This window comes from Furipterus horrens, unplaced genomic scaffold, assembly GCF_987537825.1.
Source record: "Furipterus horrens unplaced genomic scaffold, mFurHor1.1.pri manual_scaffold_3, whole genome shotgun sequence".
In the NCBI taxonomy this organism is placed as follows: Eukaryota; Metazoa; Chordata; class Mammalia; order Chiroptera; family Furipteridae; genus Furipterus; species Furipterus horrens.
In genome coordinates this window covers 87922286-87946042 of record NW_028327173.1, presented here as the reverse complement: position 1 = coordinate 87946042, position 23757 = coordinate 87922286, and the positions used below count along the sequence as shown (strand labels likewise).

At 36.3% G+C, this 23757-nt stretch overlaps 1 protein-coding gene across 10 annotated transcripts in view; it reads right to left on the bottom strand.

The window, feature by feature from the left end:
- The window catches only part of FARS2 (phenylalanyl-tRNA synthetase 2, mitochondrial), a 582942-nt gene that overhangs the window by 366310 nt on the left and 192875 nt on the right, over positions 1 to 23757 (bottom strand). For 9 of the 10 annotated variants that reach the window (XM_090269837.1, XM_090269841.1, XM_090269834.1 and 6 more), the window contains one exon: positions 9268 to 9399. The exons of the other annotated variant lie outside the window; for it this stretch is intronic. In XM_090269837.1, the coding sequence (XP_090125963.1) occupies positions 9268 to 9399 (132 nt within the window). The remainder of the gene's footprint in view (positions 1 to 9267; positions 9400 to 23757) is intronic. 10 annotated transcript variants of the gene reach the window in all.

Below are 23757 nucleotides of genomic sequence, written 5' to 3'. Positions count from 1 at the left end.
TGAGCAGAAACACTTTAGTTTGATGTAGTTCCATTTGTTTATTCTTTCCTTTATTTCCCTTGCCTTAGGAGATGTATCAGTGAAAATATTGCTATGTGGGATATCTGAAATTTTCCTGCCTCTGTTTTCATCTAGGACTTTTATGGTATCATGACTTACATTTAAGTCTCTGATCCATCTTGAGTTTATTCTGGTGTGTGGTGTAAGCTGGTGGTCTAGTTTTGTTTTTTTTCACATGTCCCTGTCCAGCTCTCCAAGCACCATTTGTTGAAGAGGCTCTTTTCACTCCATCTGATATTCCTTTCCCCTTTGTCAAATATTAGTTGACCATATAGATCTGGGTTTGTTTCTGGGTTCTCTATCCTACTCCATAGATATACATGTCTGTTCTTATGCCAGTACCAGACTGTTTTGATTACAGTAGCCTAGTAGTATAGTTTGATATCAGGTATTGTGGTTCCTCCTACTGTGATCCTCTTCCTCAAGATTGCTGTGGCTATTCAGTGACATTTTTGGTTCCATACAAATTTTTGAAGTATTTGTTCTAGGTCTGTGAAATATGTTACTGGTATTTTAATAGGGATTATGTTGAATCAGTAAACTACTTTGTGTAGTATGGACATTTTAATGATGTTGATTCTTCCCATCCATGAACACAGTATATGCTTCCATTTATTTGTATCTTCCTTAATTTCTTTCTTGAGAGTTATGTAGTTTTCCAAATACAGGTCTTTTACCTCCTTGGTTAAGTTTATTCCTAGGTATTTATTTTTCTTGCTGTTATAGTAAATGGGATTTTTTTCTAGTGTCTATCCCTGATATTTTATTGTTGGTGTACAGAAAGCCCTTCGATTTCTGAACATTGACTTTGTACCCTGCTATTCTGCCAAATTCACCTATTTGAGGAGCTTTTTCGTGGAGTCTGTAGGGTTTTCTACATACACTATCATGTCATCTGCAAATAAGCACAGTTTTACTTCCTCTTTTCCAATTTGGATGCCTTTTATTTCTTTTTCTTGTCTGACTGCTGTGGCTAGAACTCCAAGACTATGTTGAATAGGAGTGGAGAGAGCGGACATCCTTGTCTTGCTCCTGATCTCAGAGGGAATGCTTTCAGTTTTTGCCCATTGAGTATGATGTTGGCTTCAGGTTTCTCGTATATGGCCTTTATTATGTTGAGGTATGCTCCCTCTATTCCCATTTTGCTGAGAGTTTTCATCATAAATGGGTATTATACTTCATCAAATGCTTTTTTGATATCTATTGATATGATCATGTGATCTTTTGTCTTTAATTTTATTTGGTGTATTATTAAACCATCCTTACATCGCTGGGATGAATTGCACTTGATTGTGGTGTATGATCTTTTTAATGTGTTGCTGGATCCGGTGCCAATATTTTCTCGAGGATTTTAGCATCTGTGTTCACCAGCGATATGGGCCTATAATTTTCTTTCTTTGTTATGTCTTGACCTGGTTTTGGAATCAGGGTAATACTGGCTTCACAGAACGAGTTTGGGAGTCTTCCCTCTTCTTGTATTTTTTGGAGTAGTTTGAGGAGTATAGGCATTAGTTCTCCCCTAAATGTTTTATAAAATTCACCTGTGAAGCCATCCAGTCTAGGGCTTTTGTATGCCAGGAGTTTTTTGATTACTGCTTCAATTTCACTAGTTGCTATCTGTTTCTTCAGGCTTTCTGCTTCTTCTTGATTCAGTTTTGGAAGATTAAAGTTTCCTGTAATTTGTCCCTTTCAGCTAGGCTGTCAAAAATCTTGTAGTTGTTCGTAGTAATTTCTTACAGTCCTTTGTATTTCTGTGGTATCGGTTGTGATTTCTCCTCTTTAGTTTCTGATTTTGTTTATTTGGGTCCTCTCTCTTTTTTTCTTGATGAGCCTAACTAAAGGTTTGTTGATTTTGTTTCTTTTCAAAGAACCACCTCCTGGTTTTATTGATCTTTTGAATTGTTTGTTTAGTCTCCACGTCATTTAATTCTGCTCTGATCTTGATGATTTCCCTCCTTCTACTTGCTCTAGGCTTTGTTTGTTGTTGTTCCACTAGTTCTTGTAGCTGCAGGGTTAGAATTTTTATTTGAGATTCTTCTGTCCTGCTATGAACGTTCCTCTCAGAACTGCTTTCGCTGTCCCATAGGTTTTGGGCTGTTGTGTGTTCATTATCATTTGTTTCCAGAAATTTCTTAATTTCTTCCTTGATGTCATTGTCAACCCATTCATTATTTAACAGCATGTTATTCATTCTCCATGAGTTTGAATGTCTTTGGGTTTTTTCCTTGGGGTTGATTTCCAGTTTAAAGCCATTGTGATCTGAGAAGACAATATAATCTCAATTTTTTTGAATTTGCTGAGGCTTGTTTTGTGTCCTACGATGTGGTATATCTTTAAGAATATTTCATGAGTACTTGAAAAGAATGTATATTTTGCTTCCTTGGGGTGAAAATTTTATATATATCAATTAAGTCTATTTAATCTAGAGTTTTCTTCAATGCCTCAATGTCCTTAGTATCTGTTTGCTTCGAAGATCTGTCCATTGTTGACAATGGGGTGTTAAAGTCCCCTACTATAAGTGTGTTGCTGTCAATATCCTTCTTGAAGTCCTTCAAGATTTTCCTTATATATTTGGGTGCTCCTATGTTGGGTGCATATATGTTCACAAAGTCTGTATCTTCTTGATGAATTGAACCCTTAAGTATTATGAAATGTCCTTGTTTGTCTCTTTTTATGGCCTTTGCTGTGAGATCTGTTTCATCAGATATAAGTATTGCTACCCCAGCTTTTTTTTCATGTATATTTGCTTGAAATATTTTTTCCATCCTTTCACTTGCAGTCTGTGTAGATATTTTGTTCTGAGGTGGTTCTCTTGTAAACAGCATATGTGTGGGTTATGCTTTCTAATCCATTCAGCTATGCTATGTCTTTTGATTGGTGCATTTAATCCATTTACATTTAAGGTTATTGTTGATAGGTAATTATTCGTTGTCATTTTTCTGCTTTATAGCTGTGTTCCTCACTGTCTCTGTTTCTTCAACTTCTTAAAGCAGACTCTTTAGCATCTCTTGCAATGTTGGTTTGGTGGAGAAGCATTCTTTTAGCCTTCTTTTGTCTGGGAAATTCCTTATTTCACCTCCCATTTTGAATGAGAGCCTTGCTGGGTAGAGTAGTCTTGGTTGTGGGCCTTGTTTTTCATTACTTAGAATATTTTTTGCCACACCCTTCTGGCTTGTAGTGTTTCTGTAGAGAAATCTGATGAAGCCTTATCGGAGCTCTCTTGTACATTATTAGCTGTTTCTCTCTTGCTGCTTTTAGGATTCCCTCTTTGTCTTTGAATGTTGCCATTTTAATTATGATGTGTCTTGATGTGGGTCTGTTTGGGTTCATCTTCATTGGGACCCTCTGTGCTTCTTGGACTTGTATGACTTTTTCTTTCATCAAGTTAGGGAAGTTTCTATCATTACTTTTTCAAACAGGTTTTCTATCCTTTGCTCCTCTTCTTCTCCTTCTGGTATTCTTATGATAAGGATATTATTACATTTCATGTTTTCCTGCAGCTCTGTTAAAACCACTTTATTCTTTTTCAGTCTTTTATAGTTTTGTTGCACTGTCCAGGAATTTTTTTCCATGTTGTCCTCCAGCTCACTGATCCGATCTTCTGCATCCTCTAAGCCTGCTTTTGATTCCTTCTATTGTGTCCTTCAAGTCAGAAATTGTATTCTTCATTGATAGCTTCTATGTCCTTGTATTCTTCACTTCCTCCTGGCTCTTATTGATAGTTTCTAGGTCCTTTTTAATGCTTGTGTAATTTTGAGCAAGTTCCTTGTCGTTTCCCCGGAGTTCTTTTTAGTTTTCTTTGAGCTCACTGAGCTCATTGAGCTTTCCTATAATCCATGCTTTGAACTCCATGTCTGATAGTTTGCTTACCTCTATTTCATTTAGCACTCTTTCTGGGGATTCCTTCTTTCCTTTCGATGGGCCATTGTTTCTCTGTCTCCCCATTTTGGGGGGGACTCTTCTTGTTTGTTTCTGCTTCTTAGATTGATCTTGTCATCATTTATTTTTATGTCTATGTGTGCTGTACTGTTTTCAAAGTCAAAGATAATGCTTTTTTTTCTGTAGCCTTAGAAGAAATTCAATAAATATCTGACAAATGAATAAAATAAAAATGACTGTTTAAAATTGAAAACTGTTTATGTACATATTTACATGTTTTCCCCCAAAGAGTCAATTTTTACATTTGAATAGAGGAGAAAGGAAGGTGATTCCACTTTTAAAAAGTTATTTTCCACTACAGAGCCTTTCCTACCTCTGCCACCGGCCTATGTACAATCTTCTAAATTCCATAGGGGCTCAATAAGTGGTAATTTTTTTCTGGCACTATCATAACCCATAATCACCCCTGGTGATTGTTTTAGATGTTCATGCTCCACATACTATCTGAAAAGACATTAGCAGCCTGAGTCAACCCACTGGGAAATAAGTGTGCAATATTTGGAGAACATGACACCTTATTGTCCTCAAATAAATCTCCTCAAAGGAAAGAAAATCACATTATGAAAACAGTAACCACTCTCCTCATAATAACTAAATCTAGGACTCTGAAAGCAATGGTAAAGACATTGTAAGTTAAAGAATTAAAGTAAAATTCTATAAGCTATCTGGAAGAGCCTTATCTCATTCTGTACATAAAAAACACATATGTGCCGTAACCAACTTGAATGTTCAATGAAGTGTTTTCATTGACTTTTCAAATAGCAATCAAATCTCATACAGTCTACCATAGGAGATAATACACAGGGTGGGCATTGTTCTTCTGCAGGGGTAATGAATAACTACAGAACAGTTTTTTGTTTGCTGTTGTTTCATTTGTTTGCTGTTCTTCATTCGATGTGAAAATAATTCATTTGCAATGAATTTCTAGGCACTTCTTATTCAGGTAGCACAACACAGTAATTAACTGCTGTCACAAAGATTTGCAGAAGTTGCATTACCACTATCTAGCTATTTGATCTTGATAAGCTTGCTCAGGTTCTGTAAAATAGGTATAATAACAGCTCTACCCCAGATCCCTATTACCAAGATGAAATAAAAGAAAGCATCTAAACTAGTTAGTGAGATGTTGGCACACAGCACCTCTACAAGAACTTTAAAAAAGGAGAATCTACAACCACCAACTTTATTGTTTGTTGGATGTTCTATTTAAAAAGGCAGGTTATGGGAGGGCAGAGGAAGGAAGGGAAGAAAATGTAGGAGAATTAAAGGGATGAATTGTACACAGTCTTCTCTATGCTGTTGAAACTCAGAAATAAAAAAATAAGCTGAAATTACAAATACTGTCTGTGGTTAGTGACTGCCAGGCAGCACACAGTTTAAAATTTTAACTATATATGTCAAAACACATTCGAGTCTGAGAACACAGAGCAGAACTTTGTAATAATAACTTCAAGGTCAAATAGCAAAGCCTACCCAGAACTTGTTTTCTAAAATTGTCTCTTCTTCCCTTTCTTTAGTCTCTCTCTCTCTCACAAGATATTTAATTTAAATTTTATGTGTACAATTTCCTACAACTGAAAGCACATTCTACCACCACTGTGAATCTCTCAAACATATTTACATCTTAGGTGTCTCTTTCCTTCCCCTTCTCCTTCTCCTTTTATTTTTTTGTCACTTTGCCATTTCCTCCAAGAATACCTGACATGTGGATCTATTTGTAGAACAGCAATCTCATTTTTGTGCAATAATGACCTGAAAACCTGTTTCAAATAACTGTATTCAGTAAATTACTGTGTGCATAAATCTCACAAAAACCCAACAAGGATATTGGAAAATGTATAAGGAAGCACAATTCCAAGTGTCAACTAATATGTAAGATGCTCATTCCTTTATTTTCTTTCTTAGTTCTGACCCCTCACACCAATCACCCCTGAGAGAAGACCACCAAGGATTCATTCAAACTTTATGCCATAAAATAAAAGTCCCATTCATTTATTTTTGTTTCTACTTCCCTTGACTTTGAAGTCAAATTCATAAAGTCCTAAGACCAAGGTCCATTAGTAAGGTCCATACCAAACTTATGCACCTTATTGTTTCAGGTCTTATACTTAGGTCTTTGATCCAAAAGATATATGACAAAATGCTCAACTTCACCAGCCATTGCAGAAATGTAAATCAAAACTAAAATGAGATACCATCTCACACCTATAGATTGGATTTTATCAACGAGAAAAGTAATAACAAGTGTTGGAGATGTTGAGAAAAAGGAACCCTCATTCTCTGCTGGTAGGAATGTAAACTGGTACAACCACTATGGAAAACAGTCCAGTGGTTCCTCAAAAACTTAAGAATAGAGTTAACATTTGACCCAGAAACCCCAAAATTTTGAAAAAATTTATTCCTAAAGATACAGAGGTGGGCAAAGCAGATTTACAGTTGTTTGTATGGAAAAATATATGATACCAAAATAAATAATAATTCAAGAATAAACTCTGTGTTTCACTTACAATTGTAAACCTTCTTTTGCCCACCCCTGTATATGCACCCCTATGTTCACTGTAGCATATTCACAGTGGCCAAAACATGGAAACAACCAAAATGTCCTTCAATAGATGATTAAACAAGGAAGATGTGGTACATATATATATATAACGGAATATTACTCAGTCATAAAAAGAAATGAAATACTGCCATTTGCAACAACATGAATGGACCTGGAGAACATTATGCTAAGTGAAATAAGTCAGCCAGCAAAAGTTAAGAACCATATGATTTCACTCATACGTGGGATATAAAACTGAAAACTACAAATAAACAAGACAAACAAAACAAAAAAAAATTCATAGACACAGACAACAGTATGGTGGTTACCAGAGGGGAAGTGAGGAGGAGTAAAAATAGTAAAGGGTAAAGGAGGTCAAATACATGGTGACAAAGAGATTTGACTTTGGGTGGTGAGCATATAATGCAATACACAGATGATATATTATAGAATGATACACTTGAACCCTATATAATTTTATTAACCAATGTTACCCCAATAAATTTAATTTAAAAAAATAAAAATGAGAAATAAATGGAAAGCAAAACTAAAAAATAAAGTGAAATAAAAACAGAAGTATTTGAAGTTAGTTCCTACTCAAGGAGAGATTAAATCTTTCATAGGTGCTCCCATAAGTTTTTGTTTTCTAACATCTACTAAGCTGATTTTTCTGTTTCTTAGTACTCTTAATTTTCCTGTTTCCTCTAAAATCAATCGCTCAGTCTAGAACCAAAGATACTGAGATGACTAAGAACAAAGGTAATACAATTCCAATTGATTATAAATCATTTCTATGATATGCAGGACAGCCTCCCTTTACATATTTCCTAATAAGGGGACTCTTGATAAATAGCTCTAATCACTAGAAATTTTTTTTAAATTATCAATTAATTTTTACTGAATGTTAACCAGGTGCCAGACACTATGCTAAGTGTGTTACATGTATCACCTCCATTAATCTTTATACTAAAACCTTGAGGGAGTGTTCCCATTTTAACTATGCGAACATTAAGACTTTCAGAGGTTAAACACTTGTGTGAAGACACACAGCTGTCAACTGACAGAACCCAAGCTCAGGCAACAAAACTTTTACTCAGAGGCCCTAATTAGCAACCTCTGTGATCCCTCTTCTCTAATACAGATTAGTAAATATTTGAAAACTATCTCTAAGAAGCATTTGGCAGTATGCTGGGCTTTCCCCAAAGGCTTCCTGGGAAGAATGGAGAGGAATCTGAGAGATGATTAAGTCCAGGCCATGCAGATGGAGGCTGCATAAGAGTAAGAAGGAAAGGCCAGGTCTTCAGGACTGAGATCCACATAACACAAACTCCTGTACTTTCATTGCCACCTCATCTCCTCCATCTTGCCCCACCCTTATTCCCTAACCCCATGACCTTATCTACAGTCTACCCACATTTTTTAGTCACTAAGATGGACTGCTGTTCCCCTACAGGAAGCCCTGTGACCAACCCTGAACCAGAGACACTGTCCTCCAACACCACAGAGCAAATGTCCTTCTACAGGAGCTGGGTCAGGGATTGGGCAGTGGGGTGGGAGGCAGTGCACTTGGAAATATGTATCACTTCCTGCTCACTGCTTGCTTATGCAAGGAGCCCCTGCTCAAATGTACAATCTCAGCCCTTCCATAGAGGGTTTATACTCTGAAAATGTTATAAATTCAGGTAGTGACTTTTTAAATATTTTGTTTATTTGTAATATAAAGACTTCTAAACCATTTTAATTAGTGGTTATTGATAAAAGACATCACTCTGAAACATACTCATATTTTTGATATCCAGGTATCTTATAAAAATCCATATCTGTATCTATTTTTAGATGACTTCAAAACTGTTTCTAATGATACTGCTTGTGAAGGAGAGCTCAAGATTGGCAAAGGTGAACAGGTGACAATAATACTGCCAAATATAAATGTGAGTATTAGCATATATTTAAAGAGATATTTTTGCAAGATTTCCAATTAATTAAGTAAGTAAGATCTATGTTTGTTTATTATTTTTTTTGCCTTGGTTGACTTGGGGGTTTGGGGGATTCTGGGTTTTTGGGTTTTTGTTTGTTTTTTAAATATGAATGACTTTTAAAAAAAATCTCGCTGCTCTGAAATTAAGTTTAGAAATAATCATTTTTATTAAGCAATGGTCCTGCAAGTAAGAGCTGGAAAGATCTTTCTCAAGTACCTATAGATATAGATAGAATTTAAGCAGAGACCAGTCTTCTTACATGTCCTCAATTATGCGGCACTGCCAACACTGAGGGCCTCAAACAACTATACATTATATGCCTGTTTTTATATTGTTTTATTGTATTTATGATATATCTGCAGTATGAAAAAAAAAACTATATATTGGCTTTGTTCTTAAATAGTTCAGTTGGGAAGACAAACAGTACTCATGTGACATGCATCAAAAACTAGTGGGACAATTAAAAACCAACATACCAACAAATACAAAACCACAAAGTACCAATCCAAGTGCTAATAAAAAAGATCTTCCCCCAAAAAGAGCCATTACAAAATTAGGTGGGAGAGAGTAAGTTCTTCCAGAGTTAAGTGTCAGAGATAAGTCTGAAGGGCACTAGGAGTAAAGATGGTGAGGTTACCCCTATAAGAAGATGCAGATACATATGTAAATGAGTGTGTAAATGAGGTTAAATGAGAGGAGATTATTTTTTAAGAGAGCCTGTAAATGAAATGTTGGATTCTTTTCTACCTGAATTTACCAATTGTTGTTCCATCACTCCACAGCCAAGAACTTCCAGCCATTCTCCATGGAAGTTGATCTCCATCTCGAAGGAAGGGTGAGTAAAAGGAAAGTAGCAGTCTACCCATCTAATGTCCAGATCTGCAAAGACGCCAAATAAAAAGTGTTAAAAGGCACTCTACCCTTTCTTGTGATCAAATTTATCTTCAGCTAATGACACCAATTTCCACATTCTGAATAAAATAAATAGCAAATAATTTGTAACATGATAGGGGGAGGCAATATACCTTAAAACTTGTAAAAAACTAGGTATGTCTTTTTCAATATGAAAAACACTTTGTGCAGTTCCAGGACCCTCTAAAACCAAATCAATCACCTGTCAAATGCCTGAAACTACGTGGCAGAGAAAAAATTAGATCAAGATCATGGGAAAGCAAGTAGTTCTACTAATTTCTTAAGTGAAAATGGCATCTTTTCAGGATTAAAGAAAAAATATTTTACTATATTGTCCTTCAAACTTGCTTATCAACACTATGGCCCATTTAGGATAAACTAATCAACTTTCATTTCCATAAATACATGTATATATTAATTTTTAATTAAGTTGATAAGAGCTAACAAAAAGTTAAAATAAGATCAGCTGAATTTAAGCAAAACATTTAAAATGTCAAAACATTTTTCTGTAGATGATAAACTTACTTTTAAATAAACAAAGTACATGTTAAATGCTAGAATGAATTTCTCAATAATCAATCATAAGTATGGTACTTATAAACAATGATATTATTATTTAACAAAAGAAAAGACTAATGAACTCAAAACAAAGCCTGTGAAGTGCAGAGGTTACTAAAAGCAGAGAAACCAGATGAGAAGATCACCTAGTGGCTAGATGCCCACTGTGAGGAGCACACAAAGAAGTGGACACCGGGCAAATCACCTATAGTCTCCACCCTACGTTTCTTTCCCTCCATGCAAATGATCTTTCTCTTCTTTGAGGCAACATCCTGCTTGTGTTTCTTCATGGTAACATGCCCCTCTGTGAATTTAAAATACTATGTTTTCTCATCCAAGAATATTTGCATTTTAAACCTAGTCGTAATCAGAATGTGAAATAAATAGAAATAATATCAAAAATTGCTTCCACTTGTTGAGCAGTTACTATGCCTCTATCATCTCATTTCACAGATAGCGAGAAAAGCTATTAGGCCAAGTGTCTTGCCCAAAGGCACACAGCTAGCAGGTGCCTAAGTTAAACCCAGGTTTAACTCCTGCTCTTGACAATTAAAACATTTCCCTGCCCATTAAAAAGATATCTGAGGAGTCCAAAATCAGATGAGAATGAAATTTTGAGATGCAGAGACCTTTCCTATGCCCCAAATTATCCTGGAGAAGGTAGTTTCCTTTTGTCATTCTAATTTAGTTGCATTTATTTTCCCAGTTCCCTACTGTCTAAGGCAAGTGAATAATTTCTGTTTATAATAATAATACAATATTTTCCAATTTTACTATACATGTGGTATAACAGACAGTATTAAACTGCACATATAGTATAGAATTTAATAAATGTTGACATATGTATACATCCACGAAACTGTAACCACAATAAATACAATGAACATATCCATCACCCCTCAAAGTTTCCACATGCCCTTTTGTAATCCTATCTATCTGCCCATTGTCCCTACCTCTCTCTTCTCATCCCCATTATCCTCAGGCAATCACTGATCTCCTTTCTGTCAGTATAGATGAGTTTGCATTTCCTAGAATTTATAAAAGTGGAATCATGCAGAATGTACTCTTTTTTTCATCTGGCTTCTTTCATCCAACATAATTAAGATTCACCTATGTTGTTGTATATATCAAGAGTTTATTCCTTTTTATTACTGAGTAGGTTTGCCAACATTTTTTTCTAACTGGGAAAAAAAGCTGGCCCTGTTGCAGGCCATTGGAAGAATGTCTACAAGTCCCCTGTGTAGCCCAGACTTTTCTACACAGAAGGTCTAGGTGCAGAGCAATTGCTTACTCACAATTGTAGTCTGGGAAGAAAATATCTGTACACCTGTGTGACTGTCCATCATTGGAGCCAATAATTCCCTACTAATATCCATACTGAAAACCTCCAGAGACAATCCTGCTGGCAAACAGAAATGTGTGAAGCACAGGGATGTATAACTGAGTGCAGAAGGACTGGCAGACAAAACAATTTTTATCATTCTTTTTGGTAATTCTTGGCAGGAAAGCACGTCCTGAAAACAATTTAGAAAAAGTGATTTTGTGTACATGGCTTTTTATACTTATCTCAAATTTTGCCAAAAGCAAGAGGAGAACTCAGGGTTTAACATGATTTCATCATCATGTAATTCAACATCACCTAAGTGCCTGAAACTTAGTTAGGTAAGGTCAACACAAATTAATTTTCTTTATAGGTCCTTATTTTATTCCTTTGGACAGTCTAAATAAATAGCATAGCTTATATAGATTTATATCTCACAGCTATAAAAAGTTAAGTTTCCCCTAGTCAAAGAAAAACGATTTGAGACATTAATAAGCCCTCAAAATAATCACAAGTGTTGACTAAAGTAATTTTATTATGAATGTCTATTAAGACCAAATTAAATCCCTACTGCCTCAAGTCTATGCGATGCTGAGCCTCCCTACAGACAGGACCCATCTGAACTGTTGGGACATCAAAGCACAAGGACCAAAGTGAAAAGTGATGTAATGATCTCTCCCCTTCTCCAGAAACCTTCTTTTACACTAAAGGGCTTTTGCTTTACCACTTATAAAACTAGAAAAAAATGTAACTTCAAATTAACATTTTTTAATATTGAATAAATTCTTAAGGTAAAATTTCCATAAGTTGGTTGCATCAACCCTTGCTCTTCTTTGGGTTAAGACCTCAGCCACCATAGCCTTCGGTTTATTCTCGCTCTACCATCCTACAGGTGGCTCACTCAGTAGCAATGAAAGGTTAATTGTTCCACACACCCAGCAAAGCAGGAAAGGCAGGGAAGTTAGCCAAAGTTTTTCAGAATCCACAAAGATGATTAATACTAATGATTTGAGGAATAGAGCTCATTGATAATACCACAGAAAGTAAGACAGAAAGCACAGCCTGCCAAAAGTTTTGTCTAAGAAAACTGGGAAGTTTTTAATTCTTTTCACTTCCTCAGATCTTTTGCTAAAAGTTTCCTTTTGAAATTTATATGACGCTGCCAAGAATGCCAAATCCATAAACCATTCATTTTCTTTGTTCTACTATTTTAAAGATATCTTCAGTTCTTAAACTCTGCTTTCTTCACATAAATAAGCAAATGCTAAAATTCCATTCTTGAGAAGCCTATGGATCTGTTTCAAACATAAATGATAATTATTTCTAAGCCAACTATAATAATGTGTAATTTTTGCCAAAGACCAATTCTTTTATACATTCTAACAATTAAATTTCCATTATACTGTGATGCTGGAAATCAAAATTCCTAAACTGAGGCATGTTCTCATGCCTCTCGGTCCAGGTGTCCTAAGACCCGAGCTGGCGAGCTGGACTCCCTAGCGCCGACAGTCTTTGACTGATCAGGCCTCAGGGTTTCAAGACATTCTGTGACTTAAAAGAAATCTTGCTGAGTACTCCATCCTCCCTGATGTTGACAAGGAAACCAAACAAAGCCGAGCACAGGTAGTGCTTAACCCTGCGTGCTTTCTGTTAATGTTTAAGGAACAGTGTGGCTGTTCCCATAGTCTTAAAAGAATAGATGATTGAATTCTTTTTTTTTGTTTTTGATAGGAAACATTCTTTATAGTTTATATATTAACCTCCTTTTGTTGTAATCCCAAGTAAGTAATTGTATAATGTAATCAATATTGGAATGTGCCTGTGAACTCATTCCTTACCCTCCCTATTGATTTCTATACTTGTAAAACTCAATAAAAGGAGAGGTCTTTGCGCCACTCGCTGCTGACCTGCCAGAGCAAGCAGCAGACCTCCAACCGACTCATTCTCCTTGCTGGGATTACTTCCACGCCCTCGACCACATTTAATACAACAATACTGACACATTAAAAGTAATTTTTTTTAATCACTGATCATGGAATTATTCATTGAATATTTTTATATTATCCAAAAAAATACTTTCAATTTGTTTTTGCCCTATAAGTTCAATATAGTAATAATAATAATATCAGGTTAAAAACCATCTTGATATGCATCTTGTATTAAAAGATGTGATGACGAATAATCAGCTTAAAACTCTATTGAGTATGGTTTATTTCACATGACAAATATCAGGAGTCAGTGAAAAAAAATCCACTAAAAACTATGTATTTTGTGTAATACATTAACAGAGGGGAACTTTTTTGTAAACATATCCAACTATGGATTCATTATGAATTATACTAAACTCTTATTAAGGTAATAGAGGAAAATTACATGCACATGTATTATATATATCTAATGAAACTAATATCAAAGTGCTTTCTTTTGTTTTTTGTTTGTGTGGACATAAAAATTTATTAAACCATATTCATAAATGAAGCTCAGAGCTTTGTAAAAATGGCCTTAGAACTCTGTGAGATTTACAGCCAAGAACGTAGAGCCAAGCAGAAAAAGAGTAGCACAAAATAAACCAAACCTGGACTCAAGTTTCTGATTTCTACCTTTTTTTCCTGTAAACCATGGAAGGATTAATTAACCTCTCTGAACCCCTGCTGCCTCATTCCCGATTGGGTATAATGACAGCTATTCCACCCAGAAGTTCTGAATAGAAAACCAGCAGGAGCCCACTTTTTCTCAGAAGCAGAGATCCTCTTTGGAGTTTGAGGTACAGTCTCTGCTTTCTCTCCTGAATAAGGATGCTGAGTTTGTTCAAGAATGAGGAAAGGCCGATTCCAGCCAAGATGGAGGCCTAGACGGACACTTTCCGTCTCCCTCCACAACTAAGAAGGAATAAACTACCGCAAAATCAGAAATAACCAGAAGTTTCAGAAAATAAAACTACATGGAAGTCCAACGTATGAAGTTATAAACCAGCGGTGCTCGTCTGGACGGGTAGGAGGGGCGAAACCGGGGCAGAGAGGTCAAGCTGTGCTGTCCGAGGCAGCAGCGGTGACAGCGGCGGGACTGCGAGAAACACCAGGGGAGCAGTCCCGGCTGCAGTTCAGACCCGTTAGCTCGTGATTCTAACGCTGGGGAAGGCAGACCCCCATTGCCTCAGACTATGAGGCCCAGAGGGTGTGGGGATGGAGGAATCGGTCTCTCAGTGGAGAGTAACGGCAGGAATCCATCTTGGACCCCCACCCCACACAAAGCGCCACAATGTGGTGAGAAGGGTCGCCAGAAGGTGAAGAAAAAGAACTAGAAATTGAAAAATTATGTGAAAATATAATGAAGCAGAACTTCCTGAAATTGGGGAAGGAAATAGACTTACAGGTCCAGGAAGCACAGAGAATTTCAGAAAAACTGGACCCAGGGAGAACCACTCTAAGACACATTACAATCACAATGTCAAAAATTAAAGATAAAGAGAGAATCTTAAAAGCAGCAAGAGAGAAGAAAAGAATTATGTACAAAGGGGTCCCAATTAGACTATCAGCTGATTTCTCAAAGGAGAAGGGACTGGCAAGAAATATTAAAAGTAATGAAAATCAAAAACCTACAGCCACGAATACTCTATCCAGCGAAGCTGTCATTCAGAATAGAAGGGAAGAGAAAGTGCTTCCAGAACAAAGTAAAACTGAAGGAGTTCATTAGATCCAAACCACTGTTATATGAGATGTTAAAAGGACTGGTTTAGGAGAAGGAGGATCAAAACCATGAACAATAAAATGAAAACTGTATCACAACAACCAACAACAGAAGTAGGGAATTCAAACAAAGGCAGACTAAGTAGGCAACAAGAGTGGGAAAAGAATTATAGGTATGGGGAGCATATTGGGGGGAAGTCAGCGAAGAGGGGGAAGGGGGATAAGGGAGGGAGATGATGCAGGAATTAAGAAGCATAGTAGGAGGGAGTGGAGTAGACAGGAAGAAGTTGAGAAGAACTATATGCATAACCAATGGATATGGACTAAAAGGAGGGAACAACTGGGGGGGGGGGAGTCACTGGGTGGAGGGGAGCAGAGGGAAAAGAAATTGGCACAACTGTAACAGCATAATCAATAAAATATATTTAAAAAAAAAAAAAAAAAGAATGAGGAAAGGCCACAGGAAGCATTTCCTCAGCTCGGACCTCAGAAATGACTGGTGAAGGTTCCTTCAGGATGGTAATGTGAGCCCAAATTGAAGAGGTGCAGCAGAAACACTAATCTCCGTTTTGGCAGGACACTACCTGCCCCTACCTGCCACAGAAAATCTGGAGCCAGGAAAGGCAGCACTGCATCTTGTCCGCTCTGTGTACCAGGTCTGGACATCCTGACTCTTGGCAAGACCAGTCAGGGACATAATGCAGGAGTATGTCCGAGTTTGTGTGTGTGGTGGGGGCCGGGGGAGCTCCTCCCACCAATCCCTGACTCCTAAGCAATGCTGCCACACCTAAGCACTCCAACACATTTTAAATATTAAACAAATGTCATTCCATCTTACCTCCAACTCATCTTCATGATGGGCCTCATATAAACATAACATTTCGTTCCCCTGACTCACTGACACATTAAGGGATCCTTCCTCTGCTTCCCATTACCCTTATTTTCGAAGATGGGACTTTGCAATCAGAACCACCTCCCAAAGTTTTGAAAGGCTGGTGGTCCAAACAATAACATATACAACTAATTTTAGATATTCTACTAAGGATACTCTCCACTGAAGCAGAAAACTTTAGAAGTTGAGTATACAGATATACAATTAATCACTGCTGTTGCGAATCCATTTTTCAATATGTTTTCCCTCCATTGGCATCACAGAAATACAATGTGGCACCCTGATACCAGTACTGCTACTTGTGCTTTCTGCAAAAAGATACATGTCACTGCATAATAATGCAAACATGTAGCTCTGTTTTCCATCCTTCCTTAGATATAGGACAGCATCCTCTGCATATTATTCTGCACCATGCTTTTTTCACCAAATGACATGTTCTGGGGGCCTCTTTAGCTGAATACATACAGCATCTCCTCATTCATGTTCTGACTCCTGCATGGTGTTCCATCAAGTGTGTACGCCATGTTTATAGAAGTCCTCACTGATATATACTTAGACTATATCCAAGTATTTTGCTGTGAAAAATGATGCTGCAACAAACTAGCCTGTTGGGTCAAAAAGTAAATGCTTTTATAATTTTAATAAATATTGCCAAATTGTCCTCTATAGGAGCTGTAGAATTTTATACTCCCATCATCAAGGGGGCCAAAGCCATACTACTAATTGGTGAAAAAGTCAAACTAGAGCTCAGGTCCCAAGTGACGATTTGGTGCTCTGCTGAAGAAAGGCCACCCAACTTGACCTCCATATACAGCCCCCTTTTATGCAATAACTGAGCACGCACAGACAAGAGTCCCAGATTCCTGCCGGCTTCCTCACCCTTGCTGTCTGTCTGCATCTCTTGCCTCTCCTCTAGCACAGGAAATGAGTGTCTTCTGGACTGAATAACTGTCTGGCTGGCAGTAATGAGGAAGAGGAGGCACATGAAAGGCCTGAAGCATCCATGTGGGACTATGAACATTGATTCCATTTCCAAAGCCCACCTCACAAGTAGCACGAAGTTATTCACAACTAACAATTCCTTCCCTATCTTCGGCCTTACAAACATAGCAATGTCACCACTGTGGCTCTTTAGTGTGCCATATATATCCTAGGTGCCCGCATAGCCACATACTCCCAAGTCCAGTACTGCAGACTTGTAAGTAGAATGAAATCATCCCAGTTACAAAGTTAATGCTAAATATCATCTTTTCCTTCTCATAGTGGGAAAGAGGGTAATAAAATCTTTTGGTGTGGGACCTCCCTAGCACACAGTAGATGTTAGCACTATTTCAGCCACAGTGACTCCCTTTGCTAAGATATACACAAAATTATCAGGGAAAAATAAAAGTCTAGCAAATTCTCTCACCATTGGTGATGTTTTAAGTGATGCCACAGTTACTAGCCCTCTGGTGTGTTAAAGCATTACTTCAGGTTGTCACCCTAGGACTCCCACACACAGGAATCCTTTTGATCAAGGCTTGGATCTTAAGATATTATCATGTCTCCACCTCACAATGGCATTAGAAATGGGGTGTAGCACAATTTAATACACCCTCATTCGAAATCTAGGTATGGTGTCCAAGGCACTAAAATAAGTGACCAATCTCCAATTATATACTGAGTGGAAGGGGACACCCAACAGCAACCTAGCCTGGGTGTGAGTCATAGCTACAGCTGCAAACCCTCTGGTCCTCAATCTTCCGCTCTAACCCATTCACAGAGGTGGTTACATAGACAAGCCTTATAGACACGGGGCTCACATTCCACCCTACACAAATCTGGTCACAGAGACTTGGGTAGGTCAGGCGTAATTATGGGAATAGCAATCTAGATCTAAAATCAAATCCTACCTCCACCACATTTAGCCAAGTGACTTCGAGCAAGTGATTTAATCTCTCACTGCCCCAATTTTGTTTAAAATAAAAATAATACTTCCCTCATCAAGTTTTACTGACAATTAAGTAAAGAAAGTTTGTAAAAACTTAGCACAGTGCCTGGCACTAAAAAAATAACTCACTGGGTGATTTTTTAATTGAATGTCATTGAAAATCAGAATATAATCTAAAATATATCTAACCTTTTTATAAAAATGTGAAGGAAAATAAGCATTTCTAAATTGTATTCCTTAATTAGCATTGTTAATTTACTATGGCACTGTGCTTAAATACTTACATGCCTTTTTTAATTTATTCCTTATATTGATGTAAGGCTGACATGAACAGTGCACAATAATTATCACTGTTCTCATCTTCCAGACACAGGAACTATGACTGAAACAGTGTATCTAATCTAAGTTTACATAGCTAGTAAATGCCAAGATCAGAACTCAAAAACAGGTATGTCAGACAACAAAGCCCTAAGCTGCCCTCCACTGGAACAGACAATGAAAAATTACACGAATTCAGTTTACCACACAAAGTGCCCTTACAAGTCCAAAATGGCACTGTCAGTCTAGTCTCCTTGTTCTTCTAACACATAACAGTTCTTATAAAAAAGAGAAAGACAAAAAGGCACATTTTAAGTTCAAAGATTTAAGACAAATACCTCCACAGGCTCAAAACAGAACAGAAATGCAAAATGATGAGACAAGATAAGGCACAGCGTTGCTGGGCTCAAAGTTCAAATCCAGGAAAAAGAGCCTGGAGCTTGTCTTCTGCAGGATAGCATACTGTTTGTTGGCTTTGGATCGGAAGGAGGTTAAAAGCTTGAAGTCATACACTGGGATGAAACAGAGCTCTGTGCTGATTAAAGAAGGATGACAAAATTTGTCACCAAATACAGCTTGGGGTTGTAGCTTTGAAAAACTGTAGGCTTAGAGATGCATGCCACAGTACTGGATCTGCCCCAAATAAGGGCTGGTCACTACATCTGCCAGGTCCCTCTAAACCCTGCTTCTGGATTTCAAGCCTGGAAAGCTGGGTAAAACCAACTGCAAAACCATGGAGAGGAGAAATAAGCAAAGCAGAGTAGGACAAGAGGGGAAAAGCAAAAACAGAGAAAGGGAGAAAAACAAAAACAGAAATCTTCTACCACATATGACCCTGCAAACAAAAATTTCAAATTATAGGAATAAATCTCAGACTAAGAAAGCCAAGAATACCAACACTTGAACATAAATTCACTCTAGATGAAATTAATTTTATCAAACAACCTGAGATTTTAAAATAAGTATGTTTCAGATAACCTAAGAGATAAATGAAAGCACAACTCACTGATTTGTTAAAAAAAAAAAAAAAAAGTAAGACAATCCTTCTCTAAACCAGATCCACACAATGTATCTTTAGGATTTTATCCATCTCCCAATCAAATTCTGCTTTGAGAAAAAAAACACCAGCTACTAGTCTCAAAGAACTCCTGTCACAAACATTAAGCAGTATCAGAAAAGAAGCCAAAGAAGGTGATTAGAGAGGTATAAGAAAAAGAAGAAAAAAAAGAAGTTAGAAAAATGAGAAATGTAATGGAAAAATGGGAGGAAAAAGGTATCTAAAAGATGGGTAGTCAAAAGTGTCAAATGAGGAGAGACTTCCATACCCAGACAAGACTGAATAACAAACTAGTTTTACTCTTCCACATGAAAAGGAAAACTAAAAATTAAAAAATTAAAAGTTAAAAAGACACAATATATGAAACAACGCCAGAGAAGATATTATACATAGGTAGTCAAGGACACCGATCCCTGAGAAGTGTGGCCCTAACACGGCCCCAGGAAGGAAAGAGGGCACAGGAGCCAGAAGTCTTCCCTGGTTGAGGAAACAGAGCTGGGAGTCTAGGCAGGACAGATTGATGGAGAGAAGAGAGCTGCATAGAGAGAGAGCTCTGACAATTTACAGAAGATGTCCTTTTAGTATTCAACTGAATACTGTCAGTGCACATGTGATGAAGAAACTACCTGAAACCAGGGAACACACCACAGAAGAGGATCAGAGAAAATAATGCTGAGAGCTCACAAGGACCAAGAATAGTGCCAATTTCCAGGAACCAAGCGGAAAACCTCATAATTCAGGGGTTGCCAGTTACTGAAGGGTTTTACATCAGTTGTGAGAAAAATTAACCTCAATTTAAAATACTACACTGGTCCTATCCAATAAGGCTTTTTTTAAAAATTCAAAGGGATGAAAGTATTTTCAACCAATCCCAGAACATGAATACTATTACAGGAATACAAAAATATCCAATACATTACAAGGTAAAATTAACAATGTCTGGCATCCTATAGAAAATTATTAGGTATGCAAAGAAGAAACAAACATAAAGAAAAATAAATAGCAATTCACCAAGAAATGACACAGATGATAGAGCTCATAGAAAAAGACATTAAAATACATATAATAATGGTATTTGGTATATTCAAATAGCTAAAGGAAAGATTGAAAATGTAAAGAAGAGATATAAAAGGTATAAAAAAGACACTAACTGAAACAAATAAATGACATGAAAAAGAAAGAAACACTGGATGGAATTAGCAGATGAGACATTACAGAAAAAAATCATTGTGAAGTTGAAAATATACCAATGAAAACTATTCAAAATGAAATACAAAAGAAAAAAAGTAACTGGAAGAAAGTATACAGAGATTAGAACTGTAGAAAAGTTTCAAGTGGCCAAATATACTTGTAATTATAGAATCCCAAAAGGAGAGGAATGACAGAGAAAATATCTGAAGAAATAATTTCCCAAAATTTCTCAAATTTGATGAAAAACATAAACCCATAGATCCAAGAAACTCCACCAAACCCAAGCACAAGATAGCTGATAAAAATTACACCTACACAAGTCATAATCAAATTGCTTAAAACCCATGACAAAGAAAATATTTCAAAAACAGCCAAAGAGAAATAATACATTATGTACAGAAGAATAAAGGTAAATGCAAGGATGGCGGAAGATTTCTCACAGGAAAAATGCAAGTGAGAAGAGAATATCTTCAAAGAACTGAAAGAAAAAAATTGTCAGTATAGAATTATTTACCCAGCAAAAATATCTGAAAAATAAGAGACTTTTTCAGATATGCCAGAGCTGAAAAAAATAAGTGCTAAAAGACTTGTATTACAAGAAATATCAATGACCTTCAAGCAAAGGAAAAATAACATCAGTTGGAAACCTAGACACAGAGCTGGAAATAATAATTACCTGGTTAAATATAAGACTTTTTTCTAATTATGTCTCCTTAAAAGCTAATCAACTGTTTAAAAAAATAACCACAATGTATTTGGGAGTTGACAACATATATTGAAATAAAATATATGACAACAATTAGCACAAAGGCCAAGAAGAGAAATATAAAAGTATACTGTTGAGTGGTATATCACTTGAAGATAGATTATGACAACATAAGTGTATACTATAAACAATAAAGCATTCACTAGAATAACACCAAAGAAAGTTTTAGCTAATAAGCCAAACAAAGTAGATAAAATTAAAGTTAAAAAAAATCCATAATGAATCCAAAGAAAGCAAAGTTAAGAAGCAAGAACAAAGAATAAATGTGGCAAACAGAAACAAAGAGCAAAATGGTCATCTCAACCCAACCATAACAGTAATCATATAAATTCAAATAATCTTATTAAAACAACTTGAAAAAGACAAAGTTGAAAAATGTATACTGATTTTAAGACTTATTAGAAAGCTACTGTAAAAAAGACAGTGCAATGTTACATCAAGATAGATAAATAATAGATGAATGGAACAGAATACAGTCCCAAAAATAGACCCAAACATATATGGTCAATTGATTTTAGACAAAGATACAAAGGCAATTAAAGTAGAAAAAGGGTGATCATTTTAAGAAACGGTAACAGAACAACTAGGTAGCTGTATGCAAAAAATCTTCAATCTATACCTCATACTATATAAAATTTTTCAAAACGATCACAGACCTAAATGTAAAACTGAAAATTATAACACTTCTAGAAAAAGAAACAGAGTAAATAAATATCACCTTTGATTAGCAAAGATTTCTCAGAAACATTAAAAACATAATTCATAACAGAAAAAAAAATGTTTCATTTTATTTCATCAAAATCAAGAACATATGTCCTTTGAGAGATCCTGTTAAGAGAATGAAAAGACAAGCCACAGCCTGGGAAAAAATATTTGCACATCACATATCTGATAAAAGACATATCCAGAATATATAAAGAAGTTTCAAAAATCAATAATAGGAAAACTGGTTTTTTAATAAGCAAAACATGTGGGCACTTCACCAAAGCAGGTATGTGGATGGCAAATAAGCAAAGAAATGTAAGTTAAAATCACAGTCAGATACCATTATACCCCTATTAGAGTGGCTAAAATTAAAATGATCAACCATACCATATTGGCAAGGATGGTGAACAACTTCTACTCTCACATACTGCTAGTAGAAAGGTAAAATGGCTCAATCTCAAAATAATTATGTTGAGTGAAAAAAAGCCAGGCAAAAGAAGATATACTATAGGATTCCATTTGCATATATCTAGAAAATACAAACTAATTTATAGTGGCAGAAAGCTGATCACTACTTGATTAGTTTGGTAGGAAGATATAACAAAGGGGCACAAGGAAACTTTTGAGGGTAATAGATATATGTTCATTACATTGATTGTGGTGATTTCATATGTGTATAAATATGTCACAACTTAAATTATATACTTTAAAATGTTTAGCTTTGTTTTTTTTATTAAATAAGCAGAAATGGTCCACACTTTTTTATCAATCTGTTGGATTTTATAATTGGGAAGTCAATTGTGACCTCAGTAGAACCGTTAAAATCAACATGACCTGGGTTGAGCAGAAACAGAAAGGTACATGCAATAAAGTATGGCTAAAAAAGAAAAGGAGAGTAAGCTTCTAGAGAAGGAAGAAAGGAAAGTTCAATGATGGCATTTCTTCATTTGTTTTATTTGGGGATGATAAAGTTTTAGAACATATTTTAAATTGATCATTGAGGAAAATAATGGAATGGGAATCAAGAAGCATGGGACCAGGAGGCCAAGTAAGCACCAAGTTCACACCTGGTCACCTAAATTTCCTTAATGAAATAGATGAGCTTATCCTCTGACAGAGACTAGGAATGTTGAGACTTGTTCATGATCTGGAATAACTGAGAAAGAATTTGTACAGTGAATGGACCAAAGATAAGAAAAAAAAGATCCCTACTGACCTTGGCCTGGCTAAAATGGCATATCATTAAATACAAAATGAGCAGACAGGAAAAAACAGGAAAAGTAGATCTCGGTATCAATTCAAGGTTAGGTGTTTAACAGGTGAGTTTTTCAAGGTGAGGTGTTTAACAAGTGAGTTGGACAAGTCAAGGGTTCAAAAGACTTAAAGTGATTGATAACAGAATTTAAATAACCTTGCCTTGACTATCTAGTCTTTGATAGGGCTAGGGCTAGAAGAGAGGCCAAAAGAGAAATGACAGGAATGAATCAAGAAATTGAGCTTTCTATGAACCTAAGGAGAAGAGAAGGGAATTTCCCTCTCCCATAAATCTTAATGTTTTCCGGGTGACCTATCTCCAACCACCTGAAAGACCACTACAAGAAGAAACGATATGCAACAGGTGTCGTTCCTGGCACATTAACTATCTTGATACAGTACCCCTAAAATTTTAAATACTTTTTTTTCACTGTCTGTACCTCAAGGCCCCATAATTTTGTCTTATTTAAAATAAAATCCCAACAATTTCAACTTCTTATTTCTGCCGTAGAAAAACTATCTGCTATACCTTTCCCAATAGCCATAAAATCATGAACTTTAGGCTTCTTAAATATACTCCAGTTCAGTTCAACCACTGTCACTTCAAGCTTTCTCTAGAGAGGTTTCCTTGTACCAACACCTAGACC